General features: G+C 50.1%; 1 protein-coding gene across 1 annotated transcript; it reads left to right on the top strand.

Annotated features, from left to right (window-relative positions):
- Positions 1-7,403: 7,403 nt before the first annotated feature.
- Positions 7,404-18,666, top strand: LOC105498010 (putative speedy protein-like protein 3). The gene is made up of 8 exons (XM_071095376.1): positions 7,404-8,702; positions 9,989-10,207; positions 11,831-12,049; positions 13,429-13,487; positions 15,057-15,142; positions 17,184-17,427; positions 17,547-17,650; positions 18,506-18,666. The coding sequence occupies exons 1-7, from the start codon at positions 8,579-8,581 to the stop codon at positions 17,628-17,630; spliced, it is 1,035 nt and encodes a 344-aa protein (XP_070951477.1). The 5' UTR covers positions 7,404-8,578; the 3' UTR covers positions 17,631-17,650; positions 18,506-18,666.
- The last annotated feature ends 562 nt before the right edge of the window (positions 18,667-19,228 follow it).

Genomic DNA, 19,228 nt, shown 5'->3' with positions numbered 1-19,228 from the left:
CCTGGGAACCAGAGCAAGCAGTGACCTGAGGACGCACAGGAAGCGAGGGCAGTGTGACGGCGGCGCGCATGCGCGAACCTGCACACAGAGAACAGTGCACACGCACAGGAGTGCACCGGAAGTCCGCCTCCCAGGGCCCGCCGCTGGTCGCAGGACAAGTACTGGACTCTATTTCCCGTGAGCCTACGCGCTCCTCAAGTTTAGGGGCTGTTTTAAATGTCTCTACCTCGCCTAAAGGTTAAGAAGCTCTAGGCTATGAGCTTTGGAATCCCTGAACTCTGGACTGAATTTCGCATTTGTCTTTACTCCCTTTTAGGGTCAAGTCCAGCTGCCTGACTGGGTCCTGGAGCCCAAGGCCTCTGGGTTAGAACCGAGTTTCCCATAAGGAGAAGGAAAGGAAAGGGAGTAACATGGTCACTGCGCTGAAATGCTAAGAGAAGTTTCACTCAAATACTAGGACAGGATAAATGCCCAGCGATGCTTTCCAAGGAAGAAAAAGAAAATAGAATTTGTGGCCGGGCGCGGTGGCTCACGCCTGTAATCTCAGCACTTTGGAGGCTAAGGAGGGCAGATCGCGAGGTGAAGAGATAGACACCAGCCTGGCCAATATGGTGAAACCCTGTCTCTACTAAAAATACAAAAATTAGCTGGGCATGGTGGCGCGTGCCTGTAATCCCAGCTACTCGGGGAGGCTGAGGCAGAAGAATCGCTTGAACCCAGGAGGCGGAGGTTGCAGTGAGCCGAGATCACGCCACTGCACTCCAGCCTGGTGATGGAGCGAGACAACGTAGCTTTTCTAGATCACACAGCGAATGCCTAAAAACTGTAGAGAAATCAGGAAATACACACACAAATCGAACGAAGAAAAGAGATGCCTGTGATCTTACCTTCCCCAGGAGGATTATGTTTAGGGTTAGGTTATGTTGACCAAAAAGGGTCAAAGTCTGTAAAGAGTTTTATTCTAGGCCTGTTTGAATGACCATGGCTGGTGACACAGCCTCAGGGGGTCCGGAGAACGTGAGCCCAAAGTGGTTGGGTTACAGCTTGGTTTTATACATCTCAGGGAGACAGCAGTTACAGGCAAAGACATCAATCAATACATGGGAGGTATACATTGGGTCAGCCAGGAAAAGGTTTCAGGTCACTAGTAGATTCAAAGATTGGCACTTGGTTCAGAGTTAAGCATTGGCTGAACAGCTGGAAGACTACATAAAGAAATGGGCCATTGCAGTGGCTCATACCTGTAATCCCAGCATTTTGGGAGGGGGAGCTGGGAGGATCCCTTGAGGCCACGAGTTCAAGGACAGCCTGGGCAACAGAGCAAGACCCCCACCTCTACAAAAAAAAAATTATCCAGGTGTGGTGGTGCCTGCCTGTAGTCCCAGCTAGTCAGGAGGCTGAGATGGGAGGATCGCTTGAGCCTGGGAAGTTGAGGCTACAGTGAGCCATGATGGTGCCACTGCACTCCAGCTTGGGCAACAGAGAAGAAAAGAAAGAAAGAGAGAGAAAGAGAGGAAGGAAGGAAGGAAGAGAAAAGAAGGAGGAAAAGAAAAGAGAAAAGAAAAGCGTGAGTTAAGATAATCAGGATTGTGGAAACCAAGGTTCTTGTTATGTAGGGGAAGCCTCAGAACAGGCTTCAGAGAGAATAGATGATAAATATCTCTTATTGGATCTTAAAAGGTGTCAGACTCTCCAGAAGAGACCTGGAGTCTTTTCTGTAAGGGAAGGAGATTCTCTACAGAATGCAAATTTCCCCCGAAGAGATGGCTTTGCAGGACTATCTTAAAGTGTGTCAAAGAAAATATATTATAGGGTAAAATACTATGATTTCCTTCAGGGACTGCTATCTGTCATGTGGTGCTATATCAGAGTCTGTTGGAGTTGGGTATCTTACTGATACAAACAGCCTGTTTTGTCAGTCTTATGACCTGTATTCTAATGCTAATGTTGGTCAGCTGTGCCTAATCTCTGACGGGAGGAGAGTATGACAAGGTATGTCTGACCCTCTCCTTCCCGTCATGACCTGAATTAGTTTTTCATGTTTATTTTGGATCCTGTTGGCGAACAGCGGAGTCCGGTCAGTCAGTTGGGGTTAGAATTTTATTTTTGGTTTACAATTAAAATGTCAATTTTCAAAAATGGGATCATAAGGACAATGATTCATCACAATTTTTTGGTGAAATCTAACAGTGTTCTTGCCCAGTTGTTTCATAAAAACTGGTAAGGAAAAGACGAAAAATAAATTCTTCTGAGGCCAGGCACAGTGGCTTACACCTGTAATCCCAGCACTTTGGGAGGCCGAGGCGGGCGGATCATGAGGTCAGGAGATCAAGAGCATCCTGGCCAACATGGTGAAACCCCGTCTCTACTAAAACACAAAAAATTAGCTGGGTGTGTTGGTGTGCCCCTGTAGTCCCAGCTACTTGGGAGGCTGAGGCAGGGGAATCACTTGAACCCGAGAGGCGGAGATTGCAGTGAGCCAAGATCACGCCACTACACTCCAGCCTGGCGACAGAGCTAGACTCCATCAATCAATCAATCAATCAATCAATCAATCAATTCTTCTGTTAACCTAGAATATTCTCTCCACAAATTCAGAAAATAAAGAAAACAATTTTATTATTGAATAAACATTAAACCAGACTGTGATGCCCATCACAGGTGATCCATTAATGAGATGCAAAGAGAAATAAAGCCTCCTTTTTTTTTTGATACAGAGTCTGACTCTGTTGCCCAGGCTGGAGTGCAGTGGCACAATCTCAGCTCACTGCAACCTCTGCCTCCCCCGTTAAAGTGATTCTCCTGCCTCAGCCTCCCAAGTAACTGGGAATACAGGCGCGTGCCACACACCTGGCTAATTTTTTGTATTTTTAGTAGAGACAGGGTCTTGTCATATTAGCTAGGATGGCCTCGAAATCCTGACCTTGTAATTCGCCCGCCTAGGCCTCCCAAAGTGCTAGGATTATAGGCGTAAGCCATGGCACCTGGCCAAAGCCTCCTTTTTATATAGCCTGGCAGATACAATCCATTGCATACATGCTCTCAAGATAAACAGTAACTCATCCTCATGTAAAAGGACTTGCTATGCAATTTTTTTTTTTTTTTTTTTTTTTTTGAGACAGGGTCTCATTCTGTCATCCAGGCTGGAGTGTAGTGGTGTGATCTTGGCTCACTGTAACCTCCATCTCCTGGGTTCAAGTGATTCTCGTGCCTACGCCTCCCGAGTAGCTAGAATTACAGACATGTGCCATCATGCCCAGTTAATACTGGTATTTTAGTAGAGACAGAGTTTCACCATATTGGCTAGGCTGGACTCAAACTCCTTTCGATTTCTGTGTGGTTTCAAGTGATTCGCCCGTCTCAGCCTCTCACAACGTGCTGGGATTACAGGTGTGAGCCACTGTGCCTGGCCTGCTATGCATTCTTAAACGCTCATTCTAAATTCACCTGGAAATCAAGGTGGCCATCCATGCTAGTTAATTACCTGTATCTGATGAAAAAATAAAACTTCTCATATCTCCTTGACGAGCAGGTAGTAACAGCTCAAGGTGCCTAGGCTAAACTCCCTAGGCAACAGGAGGATAGGGACACTACCTTCCTCGAGGTTTATATTTCAAAGACAAGACTCTCAGGCTCTTAAGAAAAAAAAATTCCTGGGTTGTGGCCGGGCGCCATGGCTCAGGCCTGTAATCCCAGCACTTTGAGAGGCCAAGGCAGGTAGATCACCTGAGGTCAGGAGTTCAAGATCAGCCAGACCAACAAGGTAAAACCCTGTCTCTAATAAAAATACAAAAATTAGCCAGGCATGGCGGCAGGTGCCTGTAGTCTCAGCTACTCAGGAGGTTGAGATGGGAGAATTGCTTGAACCCGGGAAGTGGAGGTTGCAGTGAGCCAAGATCGTACCACTGCACTCCAGCCTGGGTGACAGGCGAGATTATGACTCAAAAAAAAAAAAAAAAAAAATTCCTGGGTTGTAACTGGGTTGCAATGTTGGCAAGAAGTTCATTTACCTTTTTAAAAGATTTAGATACATATCAAAGGCACAAAAATTATTTATATTACAAGGTTTATCAAGGAAATACCCTTTAAAAAGGAGAGGAGAGGCCAGGCACGGTGGCTTACGCCTGTATTCCCAGCACTTTGGGAGGCCGAGGCGGGTGGATCATGAAGTCAGGAGATGGAGACCATCCTGACTAACACAGTGAAACCCCATCTTTACTAAAAATACAAAAAAAAAGGCCAGGCGCGGTGGCTCAAGCCTGTAATCCCAGCACTTTGGGAGGCCGAAACGGGCGGATCACGAGGTCAGGTGATCGAGACCATCCTGGCTAACACGGTGAACCCTGTCTCTACTAAAAAATACAAAAAACTAGCCGGGTGAGTTGGCGGGCGCCTGTAGTCCCAGCTACTCCGGAGGCTGAGGCAGGAGAATGGCGTAAACCCAGGAGGCGGAGCTTGCAGTGAGCTGAGATCCGGCCACTGCACTCCAGCCCGGGCGACAGAGCGAGACTCCGTCTAAAAAAAAAAAAATACAAAAAAAAAAAAAAAAATTAGCGGGGCATGGTGGCGGGCACCTGTAGTCTCAGGTACTCAGGAGGCTGAAGCAGGATAACAGTGTGAACCCAGGAGGCAGAGGTTGCAGTGAACCAAGATCACACCACTGCACTCCAACCTGGGTGACTGAGCAAGACTCCATCTCAAAAAAAGAAAAAAAAAAAAAAGGAGAGGAGAAAAGGTTAATTTACCTTTTGGCCAAATAAGATAAATTTACTGTTTTTTTTTTTTTTTTTTTTTTTTTTAGAAAATCCATACAGTGAGGGCTGGGCACTGCGGCTCGTACCTGTAGTCCTAGCACTTTGGGAGGCCAAGGCAGGCGGATTGCTTGAGACCAGGAGTTCGAGACCAGCCCGGGCAACATGGCGAAACCCCATCTGTACTACAAGTACAAAACTTAGCTGGGCATGGTGGTTTGCACCTATTGTCCCAGCTGCTCTGGAGGCTGAGGCACGAGAACCGCTTGACCGTGGGAGGCAGAGATTGCAGTGAGCCGAGACTGAGCCATTACAATCCACTCTGGATGACAAGAGCGAGACTCTGTCTCAAAAAAATAAAAAGATTAAAAAAAATAAAAAAACCCCAAAGAGCCTCTTTTCCATCTCCCCGCCACAGAGTTGTCTTCAGTAATTTCATTCGCTTTTTTCCTCAGGGTTTCCAGGGTGTCTGGGTCCCAGAAGGGGAAGTTCTCTTCAAGGTACAGAAACCATGACTCCGCAGAGAACCGCAGAGACGGCAGCATGACCAGATTCCCGTCAGGTGCGGGGAGGCTGCTGGGCTGAGACTCGGGCTGAACTTCCGCTGCAGGTCGACTTATTCCCATCGGCACCAAAGCCGCTGGAGGGGGTCATCCAACAGCAAAGGAAGCGGGGGCGCGGCTTGGAGGCTGTTTCAGAAGGTCCCACTGAGCCGAGGACTCAAGGCCTGGCCACAGCCCTCCCAAGTGAGGCCCAAATCATATTTCACCACGCTCAGAAAACCTTGTCTGCTCATTTCAGTCCACAGCGGCTTTGCTTTATGATCTCTCTTGAACTGTCCAACCAAGAAAGTTCCAAACCTGAATGGATTCCAGTGAGGGAGTTAAATCAGGCCCCACCTCAGTTTCTGAACTACAATCAATAGGGCTGGGTCCCAGCATCTGCATCTTAATGTTCCTTCGTGTCATCCCGAAAGGCTGGTATTTGCAAATCCTTTTGGGGAGCGAAGGGTTTTTTAGAGACAGGCCTCACTCTGATGCCCAGCCTGGAATGCAGTGGTGGGATCATAGCTCACTGCAGCCTTGAACTCCTGGCCGCAACAAATCCTCCCACCTTGGCCAACCAAAGTGTTGGGATTACAGGAGTGACCACTGTGTCCAGCCAGGAAAGCCCTTCTGTTTCACTTGAATGATATTTCCGCAGCATACCTACAGCCATTGTTGTATGAAACTGCATCATTGCAGGAAAAGAAAAGGTCAGAGGTGGCTGTTTTGCTTTTTTTTGAATGTATCAGACCAAATCTGGGCTAGTCTTTTTTTTTTTTTTTTTTGAGACGGAGTCTGGCTCTGTCACCCAGGCTGGACTGCAGTGGCCGGATCTCAGCTCACTGCAAGCTCGGCCTCCCGGGTTTACGCCATTCTCCTGCCTCAGCCTCCGGAGTAGCTGGGACTACAGGCGCCCGCCACCTCGCCCGGCTAGTTTTTTGTACTTTTTAGTAGAGACGGGGTTTCACCATGTTAGCCAGGATGGTCTCGATCTCCTGACCTCGTGATCCGCCCGTCTCGGCCTCCCAAAGTGCTGGGATTACAGGCTTGAGCCACCGCACCTGGCCTTTTTTTTTTTTTTTGAGATGGTGTCTCGCTCTGTCACTCAGGCTGGAATGCAGTAGCATAATCTCGGCTCACTGCAACCTCTGCCTTCCAGGTTCAAGTGATTCTCCTGCCTCAGCCTCCCAAGTAGCTGGGATTACAGATGTGCACCCCCACACCCGGCTAATTTTTTCTGTATTTTTAGTAGAGACGGATTTCAACATGTTGGCCAGGCTGGTCTCGAACTTCTGACCTCTGGTGATCTGTCTGCCTCGGCTTCTTAAAGTGGTAGGATTACAGGCATGTGCCACCGTGCCTGGTTTGCCCATTTTTTGACAATGTGTCAACATCACGTAAGATGGGCACTGCCTCAGTGTAGTGTGTCTAGACAAGGTGGCCAGAAGAGAGAGGAATATGCAAACCAGGCTTGAAGATGAGTTAAATCAGAGTGTTTCATTCCACAAAAGAGAAATTTTAATGGCGTCAGAACATTGATCTTCTAATCTTTGAAAGCCTTTTAACCAGGAGAGAGACAGCAAACTGTTTTGTTATAGAAAGACCCACCCAGCTCTGACGGTTTAAAGGGTCATGAATGCAAATTTGAACTCTAGAAAAGCAGAGCTTCCTAACGATGGGACTTCCACAGCACTGGGATCTGCTTCCTCGTTCAGTTTGTGCCTTTCCCATGAGCGAGAGACTCCCAGGAGAGCCGCAGCCCGCTAGGAAGCCGTGTGGGACTCACTCACAGCTTCTTTTTTTTCAGACGGAGTTTTGCTCTTGTTGCCCAGGCTGCAGTGCAATGGTGCAATCTTGACTCGCTGCAACCTCTGCACCCTGAGTTCAAGTGATTCTCCAGCCCACCACTCCCAAGTAGCTGGGATACAGGCACCCACCACGATGCCTGGCTAATTTTTTTGTATTTTTAGTAGAGATGGGGTTTCACCATGTTGGCCAGGCTGGTCTCAAACTCCTGACCTCAAGTAATCCACCCACTTTGGCTTCCCAAAGTGCTGGGATTACAGGCGTGAGCCACTGAGGCTGGCCAGGAACCCACAGGTTTTTCGGATGGTCTCTGAATGTCATGCAACTCTTTTATTTTTTATCAAAAAAAATTTTTTTAGGCCGGGCGCGGTGGCTCAAGCCTGTAATCCCAGCACTTTGGGAGGCCGAGACGGGCAGATCACGAGGCCAGGAGATCGAGAGACGATCCCGGCTAACACGGTGAAACCCCGTCTCTACTAAAAAATACAAAAAAACTAGCCGGGCGAGGTGGCGGGCGCCTGTAGTCCCAGCTACTTGGGAGGCTGAGGCAGGAGAACGGCGTAAACCCGGGAGGCGGAGCCTGCAGTGAGCTGAGATCCGGCCACTGCACTCCAGCCTGGGTGACAGAGCAAGACTCCGTCTCAAAAAAAAAATAAATAAATAAATAAAATAAACTAGAATTTCTTAGCCGAACTGGAAGGGCTGGCTTTAGGCAATCCATGGACTCCCTGAAATTGGGGACACCAGTGAAAATATGTGTGAGCTCATGGGCAGATTCCTATGATTTTCAGACCTCAAAATGTCTCTTAGGGCAGAGGACGTGTGTACCCCCAGTACAGAATCTCGGACAGTGAATGTCAGTGAACATTCGGCAGAAAAGCTCTGCCAAACTGAGTGCTCTGATGTGACTTTTTCATCAAGTCAGTGTTCCTGGGATCTCTTGTACATGATCATCTCACTCTTGTAAGGTTTCATCGTTTCTGCTTACCCTAGTTCTTTCCCACCCTGTTCCCTCTCCCACCACACTGGACTCTGAAATGGACATGTACAGAGAAGAGGAGACCCCACCATGCCTCAGGCTTTGAGTGGAGAGGACACAGCCTCTGCTGGGACAGGGAACAGAGGGATACGGAGACACTGAAGATGCTTGTGGACAGTGGTCTGAGATCGGGACAGTGGCAGGAGATACCATTCACTCAGCATCTCCGGGACAAGAGATCAGCCTGGCAGTTACATGTGTTTTTCTTCAAACTGGTTGCCAGGTTGGAATGGCCAATGACATCAGAGATTCCAACCTTCCTGATTGGAGGACCGGACTCCGTCGGCGCCTGGGAGCTGAGGTGGACAACAGTATCTTCTCAGAGCTGTTCGCCACTCCTGACTTCTCCCAGCCTCGAGAATTCATAACACACTCTTCTGGCTCCTAGCAGAGTCCAGAAGAAGGCCTTGGACAGAACAGAGACTAGGTTCCGTGGGATGGAACAGATTTTGGGAAAGATCACGACCCTGCTCCCCGAGGATAAGGAGGAGAGCCCCCAGCCGAACACCTCGGAGTACTCCCTCCAGGAGGTGGTGGATGATGAAGTGTCGGGACCATCAGGTGAGGGGACTGGAGCAAGAAGAGGTGGGACAGGATTGACTAACTCAAAGGAAGGGAGCTGGGTGCAGTGGCTCGCGCCTGTAACCCCAACACTTTGGGAGGCCAAGGCAGGCAGATCACCTGAGGTCAGGAGTTCAAGACCAGCCTGGCCAACATGGTGAAACCCCGTCTCTACTAAAAGTACAAAAATTAGCCAGGTGGTAATGGTGCGTGCCTCTAATCCCAGCTACTTGGAAGGTTGAGACAAGAGAATCACTTGAGCCTGGGAGGAAGAGGTTGTAGTGAGCCGAGATCGCGCTACTGCACTCCGGTCTGTGTGAAAGAGTGAGACGCTGTCTCAAAAAAAAGAAAAAAAAAAAGGGTCAGAGGTCAGGAAGGAGAACCTGAGGAGGGTGTGTGGGAAGAATGGAGAAACTCAGGCCAGGTGCAGTGGCTAACACCTGTAATCCCAGCACTTTGGGAGGCCAAGGCAGGAGGATCACTTGAGGCCAGGAGTTTGAGATCAGCCTGGCCAAGATGGTGAAACCCCGTCTCTACTAAAAATACAAAATTGAGGCCGGGCGTGGTGGCTCAAGCCTGTAATCCCAGCACTTTGGGAGGCCGAGACGGGCGGATCACGAGGTCAGGAGATCGAGACCATCCTGGCTAATATGGTGAAACCCCGTCTCTACTAAAAATACAAAAAACTAGCCGGGCGAGGTGGTGGGCGCCTGTAGTCCCAGCTACTCGGGAGGCTGAGGCAGGAGAATGGCGTAAACCCAGGAGGCGGAGCTTGCAGTGAGCTGAGATCCGGCCACTGCACTCCAGCCTGGGCGACAAAGCGAGACTCCGTCTCAAAAAAAAAAAAAAAAACAAAAAAAAAAAACAAAATTGAGCTGGGCATTATGGCAGGCACCTGTAATCCCAGCTACCAGAGAGGCTGAGACAGGAGAATAACCGGAATCTGGGGGATGGATGCTGCAGTGAGCTGAGATTGCACCACTACACTCCAGCCTCGGCGACAAAGCAAGATTCTGTCTCGAAACAAAAAAAAAGGAGGGACTCAGAGAGCTAGGGACTAGGGAAGAACATGAGGATGTGTTCTGAGGACAGAGAAACGAAAGAATGGGGAGGAGAAGGAGCGGCACATGGGGCTCAGCAGATAAGACAGACAGAAGGAAAGATGGCTTGGAGAAGCCAGCAGTCTGCAAGGCTGGGGAGGATGGAGAGTGCTTTGGGGTTTGGGGTCGGGGTCTAAGGTGATCAGTTGCAGAAGCATTACACGGCAGTCTGGTTTCTTTACTCAGCCCCTGGGGTAGATCCCAGCCCCTCATGTAGGTCCCTTTGCTGGAAAAGGAAGAGGGAGTGGTCGGACCAGTCTGACGAGGAGCCAGAGAAGGCGCTCTCCCCTGAACCTGAGGAGACCTGGGTGGTGGAGACACTGTGTGGCCTCAAGATGAAGCTGAAGCAACGGCGAGTGTCGCCCGTGCTCCCCGAGCACCACGAGGCCTTCAACAGCCAGCTTGGTAGGAGGACACCCCAGACAGCACCTCCAATCCTGTTCTTCTAAAAAAGAGGATATTTCCAATAACCACTCTTTTCCAATGGGAAAAATATGCCCCCAGTGGGTGAGCTCTCCATGCGGGAGGACTCGGAAGTGATCATTCATGAGGGACGCTTAGGAGATGATAGAGGATTAGCTAGACTTGATAAAGGTGGGCGCTTGGGATAAGAAAGCTTGGTTTCAGCTGGGCACCGTGGTTCACGCCTGTAATCCCAGCACTTTGGGAGGCCGAGGCAGACGGATCACAAGGTCAGGAGATCGAGACCATCCTGGCTAACACGGTGAAATCCATCTCTACTAAAAATACAAAAAATTAGCCAGGCCTGGTGGCAGGCGCCTGTAGTCCCAGCTACTCGGGAGGCTGAGGCAGGAGAATGGCATGAACCCGGGAGGCAGAGCTTGCAGTGAGCCGAGATCGTACCACTGCACTCCAGCCTGGGCGACAGAGCGAGACTCCGTCTCAAAAAAAAAAGGAAGAAAAAAAAAAAGCTTGGTTTCAGGTCAGGCGCTGTGGCTCACGCCTGAGATACCAGCACATTGGGAGGCTGAGTCAAGGGGACTCCTGAACTCAGGACTTTGAGGCTGCAGTGAGCTATGACTGTACCACTACACTCCAGCCTGGGTAACCGAGCAAACCCTGTGTCCAAAGAAAAACAAAGCCCAGGTGTGGTAGCTCATGCCTGTAATCCCAGTACTTTGGGAGGCCGAGATGGGTGGATCACTTGAGGTCAGTTGTTTGAGACCAACCAGACCAATATAGCGAAACCTCACTTATACTAACAATACAAAAATTAGCCAGGCGTGGTGGTGCACGCCTGTAATCCCAGCTACTCGGGAGGCTGAGACAGGAGAATCACTTGAACCCGGGAGGCGGAGGTTGCTTTGAGCCAAGATAGCATCCCTGAAGTCCAGTCTGAGTGATAGAGTGAGAACCTGTCTAAAAAAAAAAAAAAAAAAGAGAAGAAGAAGAAGGAAGGGCCCAGAAGGAGCATGTGAGGAGGGTGTGTGGGAGGAATGGAGGTACTGAGGCAGGGTGTAGTGGCTCACACCCGTAATCCCAGCACTCTGGGAGGCCAAGGCAGGTGGATCACTTGAGGCCAGGAGTTTGAAACCAGCCTGGCCAACGTGTTGAAACCTTGTCTCTTCTAGAAGTACAAAAATGAGCTGGGCATTATGGCGGGCACTTGTAATCCCAGCTACTTGGGAGGCTTAGGCAGGAGAATCACTGGAACTGGGGAGACAGAGGTTGCAGTGAGCCGAGATCGCACCACTACACTCCAGCCTAGGCCACAAAGCAAGACTGTGTCTCAAAAAAAAAAAAAAAAAAAAAAAAAAAAAGAAGGGACTCAGAGAGCCAGGGACCAGGGAAGGACAAAGTCTTCTGAGGACAGAGAAATGGGAGAATGGGGAGGAGACGGAGCAGCACATGGGGCTCAGGAGAGGAGACTGACAGAAGGAAAGATGGCATGGAGAAGCCAGCAGTCTGCAAGGCTGGGGAGGATGGAGAGTGCTTTGGGGTTTGGGGTCGGGGTCTAAGGTGATCAGTTGCAGAAGCATTACACGGCGGTCTGGTTTCTTTACTCAGCCCTTGGGGTAGATCCCAGACCCTCATGTAGGTCCGTTTGCTGGAAAAGGAAGAGGGAGTGGTCGGACCAGTCTGATGAGGAGCCAGAGAAGGAGCTCTCCCCTGAACCTGAGGAGACCTGGGTGGTGGAGACGCTGTGTGGCCTCAAGATGAAGCTGAAGCGACGGCGAGTGTCGCCCGTGCTCCCCGAGCACCACGAGGCCTTCAACAGGCTGCTTGGTAGGAGGACACCCCAGAGAGCACCTCCAATCCTGTTCTTTCTAAAAAGAGGAAACTTCCAATAACCACTCTTTTCCAATGGGAAAAATATGCCCCCAGTGGGTGAGCTCTCCATCTGGGAGGACTTGGAAGTGATCATTCATGAGGGACGCTCAGGAGATGATAGAGGATTAGGCTAGACTTGATAAAGGTCAGCGCGTGGGATAAGAAAGTTTGGTTTCGGGCCAGGCGTGGTGGCTCACGCCTGAGATCCCAGCACGTTGGGAGGCTGAGGCAAGAGGATTGCTTGAACTCAGGACTTTTTTTTTTTTTTTTTTTTGAGACGGAGTCTGGCTCTGTCGTCCGGGCTGGAGTGCAGTGGCCGGATCTCAGATCACTGCAAGCTCCGCCTCCCGGATTTACGCCATTCTCCTGCCTCAGCCTCCCGAGTAGCTGGGACTACAGGCGCCCGCCACCTCACCCGGCTAGTTTTTTTGTATTTTTTAGTAGAGACGGGGTTTCACCGTGTTAGCCAGGATGGTCTCGATCTCCTGACCTCGTGATCCGCCCGTCTCGGCCTCCCAAAGTGCTGGGATTACAGGCTTGAGCCACCGCGCCCGGCCAAACTCAGGACTTTGAGGATGTAATGAGCTATGACTGCAGCACTGCACTCCAGCCTGGGTGACAGAGCAAAACCCTGTCTCAAAAGAAAAACCAAGGCTGGGCATGGTAGCTTATGCCTGTAATCCCAGCTACTCGGGAGGCTGAGACAGGAGAATTGCTTAAACCCGGGAGGCAGAGGTTGCAGTGAGCCGAGATCGTGCCACTGCACTCCAGCCTGGCCCACAGAGTGAGACTCTTTCTCAAATTATTTATTATTTGAGATTAAAATTATTTATTAATAAGTTAATAAATAAAAATAAAAATCTAATAAAGAAAAACAAAATCAATAAACAAAGACAGCGGTTTCAGCTGTGCCCTCTGAAATTCAATGTCTCTTACTAACTTTTCTAAACCTAAGTGTCTCCATCCATAGTGGGGGATACCAAGGCCATGGTCACACCCTGATGTGACTGTCTCATGAGGAAATGATGGGAATTCCTTTATGACTCTGCAGCGGTCCCTCCGGGTCTGCTGGGAGGGTGTCCTGGCTTATTCCCAGCCCTACATCCTGTAGATTCTCACACCCAGGGTCTCCTTCGGCCTCTTCCCAGGGGAGTCTCAGAGCAGGAGCCTCTCTCCCTTGCCCAGTGAAAGTCATTTTCCCCTCTCCCATCCCCCTCACCCGTGGCCACAATCCTGAGACTTCCCCCCGGGAGGCACACTTCTCCTCGCTGCCCTGCTGCTCCCACGGAAACCCTGCCCTGCTTCTCACGCTGACATCTGCTCTCTAATCACAGAGGATCCTGTCATTAAAAGATTCCTGGCCTGGGACAAAGATCTGAGGGTGTCGGACAAGGTAAGGTTGTTCTCCATGTAACTGTGCTCCTGTTCTAATGCACGGCCCGGGGGAGGGCACCGCTTTCAAACCCACAGTTCTCCCTCCACCACCTCCCACCAGATACTCCTACAGTCTTTGTGTGTGTGTGTGTGTGTGAGAGAGAGAGAGAGAGAGAGAGAGAGAGAGAGAGAGAGACAGAGTCTTGCTCTGTTGTCCAGGTTGGAGGGCAGTGTCTTGATCTTGACTCACTGCAGCCAACGCCTCCTGAGTTCAAGCGATTCTCCTGCCTCAGCCTCCAAGCAGCTGGGATTACAGACGTGAACCACCACGCCTGGCTAATTTTTGTGTTTTTAGTAGAGACGGGGTTTTGCCATGTTGGCCAGGTTGGTCCTGAACACCTGACCTCAGGTGATCCACCCACCTTGGCCTCCCAAAGTGCTGAGATTACAGACGTCAGCCACTGTGCCCGACCAGCTCCCACAATCTTGAGTCTTGGCACCCACACATTTTTTTTTTTCTGAGAGTCTAGCTCTGCTCCCCAGGATGGAGTGCAGTGGCATGATCACAGCGCACTGAAGCCTCTAATTCCTGGGCTCAAGCAATCGTCTTTTTTTTTTTTTTTTTTTTTTTTGAGGCGGAGTCTTCACTTTGTCGCCCAGGCTGGAGTGCAGTGGCACCATCTCGGCTCACTGCAAGCTCCGCCTCCTGGGTTCGCGCCATTCTCCTGCCTCAGCCACCCGAGTAGCTGGGACTACAGGCGCCCGCCACCGCGCCCGGCTAATTTTTTGTATTTTAGTAGAGACGGGGTTTCACCGTGTTAGCCAGGATGGTCTCGATCTCCTGACCTCGTGATCCGCCCGCCTCAGCCTCCCAAAGTGCAGGGATTACAGGCGTGAGCCACCGCGCCCGGCCCGCAATCGTCTTTACTCAGTCTCCTGAGGAGCTGGGACTAGCACATGCCACCATGCTCAATGAATTTTTGAAATCTTTGTAGAAACAGAGTCTTGCTATGTTGCCCAGGTTGTTCTCGAACTGTTGGGCTCACGTGATCCTCCTGTCTCCACCTCTCAAAGTACCGGCATCACAGGCTTGAGCCGCCACTCCCAGCTGTTCTTGGTCTTTTTATGATTTGTCAGCATCTCTCTCAGGACTCTGCTGGTCTCTTGCCAAGTGAATGAATAGCCCATCTCTCCTACGGGTCCTCTGGGATCTCAGCCCTGGGCCACAGTCTGGCTGCAGTCCTGGAGCTCCTGGCCCCTCTACTCTCAGCTCTTTGGGACACTTCTCTGCCTGGCACACAAAAGACCCTCCTGACACCAGCCCACCTAGACACACCCCCTCCAAAGATCCCATCTGGAGTCCACCATCCTGGGAGCATCACCGAAAACCCTTCCTCCGGCTTCTCAGATTTGCATCCAACCTTCGAATATCCCTCCAACCCGCCATTTCCAAATAAGTACAGCTACCCCAACACTGAGGTCCCTTCTCTGAGGTGCAGCCCTTCCCCAGACCCTCATTCCCCCTCTCCACAATCTTCCTCTTCCAAGATGTGACCTCTCCCTCTCTGTGTTCGTTTGTCTCCATCAGTATCTCCTGGCTATGGTCATAGCATATTTTAGCCGGGCCGGCCTCTTCTCCTGGCAATACCAACGCATTCATTTCTTCCTGGCTCTGTGAGTGGTTTGCTTCCTCCTATCCATCAATATCCAATGCCCTGGGACAGCGGGGGAGGTGGGATTCCAGCCTTTCATTTTTCCTTTCACCTGTTTGTCCTCTTTACTCTGTGTACAAAAAAGACAGGATTATACTATCTTGTTCTTAGAGTGTTGTTTCTAAAAACAAACTCAGGCTGGGCGAGGTGGTTCATGCCTGTAATCCCAACATTTTGGGAGGCCAAGGCAGGCGGATCACCTGAGGTCAGGAGTTTGAGACCAGCCTGGCCAACATGGCCAAACCCCGTCTCTACTAAAAATAGAAAAATTAGCCGGGCACGGTGGTGTGCACCTGTAATCCCAGCTACTCAGGAGGCTGAGGCAAGAGAACCCCTTGAACCCAGGACGGGGAGGTTGCAGTGAGCTAAGGTTGAGCCACTGCACTCCAGCCTGGGTGACAGAGTGAGACTTTTTCCCAAAAAAAAAAAAAAAAAAGCCAAAAAAACAAACTCCAACGCTGGTGTACAAATAAAAGAATAAAACAAAAGGAACCATAAACCACTCCTAAGGGGAGAAGAAAAGGGAAAAGGAGCGGAGGAGTGGACACGACACTTCCCCCAGAAGCAGCCTTTCTGATTCTTCTCTCTCTCCTTCCCACATCAACTGCAAACGCCATCGACCTCCTCCGGGTTCCCATGATGGAGACCACAGTTCAGGTCCCCCCTGCATCACTCGAATCCACTGTCAAATGCTCCCTGACAAGGTCTCCTGGAGTCTCTCCCCAAGCCAGGGGGCTTCCTAGTGCAGCCTGAGCATCTTTCCAAAGCACAACACCCTCATTGCCCACCTGAACAACTGCCTTAGCTGATGTCTTTCTAAATCGAGGCCAGGGTCCACAGTGCCAATTCCACCCTCTCTACAATCTCTACAACCACACTGGCTTGCCTTTTTGGTGTTTCCTGGCTTGGCTTCACTGCTCCTTCCAAATGCCCTCCACTGACTTTGCGTTTGTGTTTTCTGTCTGGGTGTCCCGCACACATGTGGTTCTGAAGGGAAGGACACAGTCCTTGAAGTCAGTTCACCCCACAGCCTCTGTCGTGCCTTCCGTCATCTTCCAACTTCAGCATGTCCGTAGCTCTCCAGTTACATCCTATGATAATGTGACATTGGGATTAGGTCATCTGCCCTGATTTCTCCCAGTCTCATTAGACTAGATGAATGTAGAAGGCAGGGTCCTGGCAAAATATCAATGTATCCAATTTCTTTTATTTTTTTGAGACAGACTTGCCCTGTCCCCCAAGATGGAGTGCAGTGTTGAGATCATAGCTCAGTGCAGCCTCTATATCCTGGACTCAAGCGATCCTCCCACCTCAGCCTCTTGATTAACTCCGACTACAGAGCTGTGCCACCACACCTAGACAGTTTATTTATTTATTTATTTATTTACTTACTTATTGAGACAGAGTGTTGCTGTGCCCCTCAGGCTGGAATGGAGTGGCCCAATCTCGGCTCACTGCAACCTCTGCCTACTGGGTTCACACAATTCTTATGCTTCAGCCTCTTGAGTAGCTAGGCTGATTTTTGTATTTTTAGTAGAGATGGGGTTTCTCCATGTTGACCAGGCTGGTCTCAAACTCCTGGTCTCAAGCGATCCACCTGCTTCAGCCTTCCAAAGTGCTGGGATTACAGGCATGAGCCACAATGTCCAGCATATTTTTTATATTTTTAATAGAGATGAGGGTCTTGCTATGTTGCCCAGCCCCATCTCAAACTTCTGGCCTCAAGTGATCCTCCTGCTTTGGCCTCCCAATGTGCTGGGATTCTAAGCGTAAGCCACCACTCTTGGTCACCAGTTGGGTTTTTGTCTCCATCCTGAAGGAGTGGGAGACGCCCTTCAGCAGGTCTCTGTCCAGCAGAGCCCTCTGAGGAAGGCGTGACTCTCTGCAGGGTGGGTGTCAGTCCTGAGCGGAGGACGGTCCCCTGCCCTCCTCTGGGAAGCTGACCTCAGCCGGAGGTATCTCCTGGTGGTGCCCCTAAGCAGTAACCTGATTTCTGTCCCCAGCTACCTGGCCAATGACATGGAGGAGGACAGCGAGACCCCCAAACAAAACATCATCTACTTCCTGTACAGGAAGAACCGCTCTCAGATACCCTGGTTCCGTAGGCGTCGGTTCCAGTTCTTCCGTTCCATGCGCTGGAGGGCCGGGAAGACCCGCTCTCAGAAAGCCTTGTTCCATAAGCTTCGGTTCCAGTTCTTCCGTTCCATGCGCTTCAGGGCCTGGGTTTCCCTGGAGGAGTTGGAGGAGGTGGGTGGGGCATGGGGAGGTGGAGATGGGGAGGAATCGGGTGGGCTGGAGGCTGGAGGAGGGCAGGGAGGGGTATCCTAGCGAGTCCCCATCTTCTCAAAGGATGTTTGTTTTTCCAGATCCAGGCTTATGACCCAGAGCACTGGGTGTGGGCGCGAGATCGTGCCACCTTTCCTAGAGCTCCAGGGACCATGAAGGCCTGAGGTCATCGGCCTGAGAGAAGGTACATCTGCTTCCTCTGGGGCAAAGGAAGACTATTGGGGTCTATTTCAGAAATCTGAGGAACCCAATTGCTTGATCCAGCTTCAAGCCTGGGCAACGTGGCGAGATTCCCTCTCCACAAAAATAACAAAAATTAGCTAGGCGATGTGGGAGGCATCTCTTCTCCCAACTACTCAGGAGGCTGAGGCGGGAGGATCACTGGAGCCTGGGAGCTCGGGGCTGCAGGGAGCCCTGATCCTGCCACAGCACTCCAGCCCGGGCGACAGAGTGAGACCCTGACTCAAAAATAATCACAAATACTGAGTTCGGGGAGCTTCATTATGATTGACGCACTTGAGTTACCGATTTGGGTTGAGGGTTCAGTGGAGCTTTGGTTTACATCTTGTGCAGCTGACCACGTTGAGCAGAGCATGAGACTTCATCATGAGGAGGTAGGATGATGGATTAGGCTTCTGGACTTGTGGTTCGTGATGTTGTCACATTGGAAACGGATCTAGCATGGTTACAAGTTTAGCTCTGAAGTGACACAAAAGCCCCAGCTGTGATGAGGTCCAAAGCCACATTCTCTGAGGGTGCCCTACTCCCTGGGCAGACCCACCCAAAGTCCTTGCTATGAAGATCACTGGGGCTGACCTTGGGTGTACTGAGTGAGTTTTGGAGTCAGGGTCACCAAAGTCTAAGTATCACAGTTGAACACAATGGTTCAGAAGCAGGGTATAGAATGAAAGGTAGGAGATAAAATTGCATTTCTCAATTGCTCTGAACTCTAGTTAGACTTGACGTGCGTGGGACATGAATAACCTTCCTGTCTAGAGAGCTGCCTCCCTGAAGTGTGACTTCTCTCTCTCACTTCCAGAACACCAGGCCCAGGGAGATGCGGATTTTCAGCAAGAACTTTATTCCAATGCTAATGGGAGACACCACGAAGGAGGACAGCAGCCATTTGTGCAGATCATCTAGAAGAACCTGGACTGTTCTAGAAGGAGCTGAATACAGTGATCACGTTGTCCTCTTAGGACCGGGGGGGGGGGATGGGGGGAGCTACTTCTAGGAATCCATAGAGAACAGTGCGAAACCAGGGGTGTTTCTGGTTCCACCCCTTCCTGCGGCACCACCTCCCTTTTGATATTGCTGAATTTCAACCTCCCTGGGGCCGAACCTGGAGGTCCTGTTTCCTATGGACTTGGCTGCCGCAGTCCTGGAGCATTTGAAGGCACACGGCAGACACTCAGATTGGCACAGAATTCTTTGTGAAATATGAGTGCCATAGACCGTAACAGATAGCTTCATGCACATTATGCATTTTATTGGTTTGTTTGGAAAATGCGGGCCACTGAATTATTAATAGGTTTATTTCAAATAGTTTGGAAATTGTTGTACTTTTTAAAACATGCAGTTCCTGTATATTTTTAGATGAGAGTTATAGCTGTTATATATACATAAAGATAACTTTATTTTCATTTTAAGAGAGAATCCTTTTTATCCTAAATCGTATATTATCTTTAAATTGTTTTCTGTATTATTACATGTACCTCTGGGGCGAGTACACTTTTTATCTATGATACTTACATAATAATCT

Source organism: Macaca nemestrina, chromosome 4 (assembly GCF_043159975.1).
Source record: "Macaca nemestrina isolate mMacNem1 chromosome 4, mMacNem.hap1, whole genome shotgun sequence".
Lineage (NCBI taxonomy): Eukaryota > Metazoa > Chordata > Mammalia > Primates > Cercopithecidae > Macaca > Macaca nemestrina.
The sequence above is the reverse complement of the archived record's forward strand: the minus strand, read 5'-3'. Positions and strand labels throughout refer to the sequence as shown.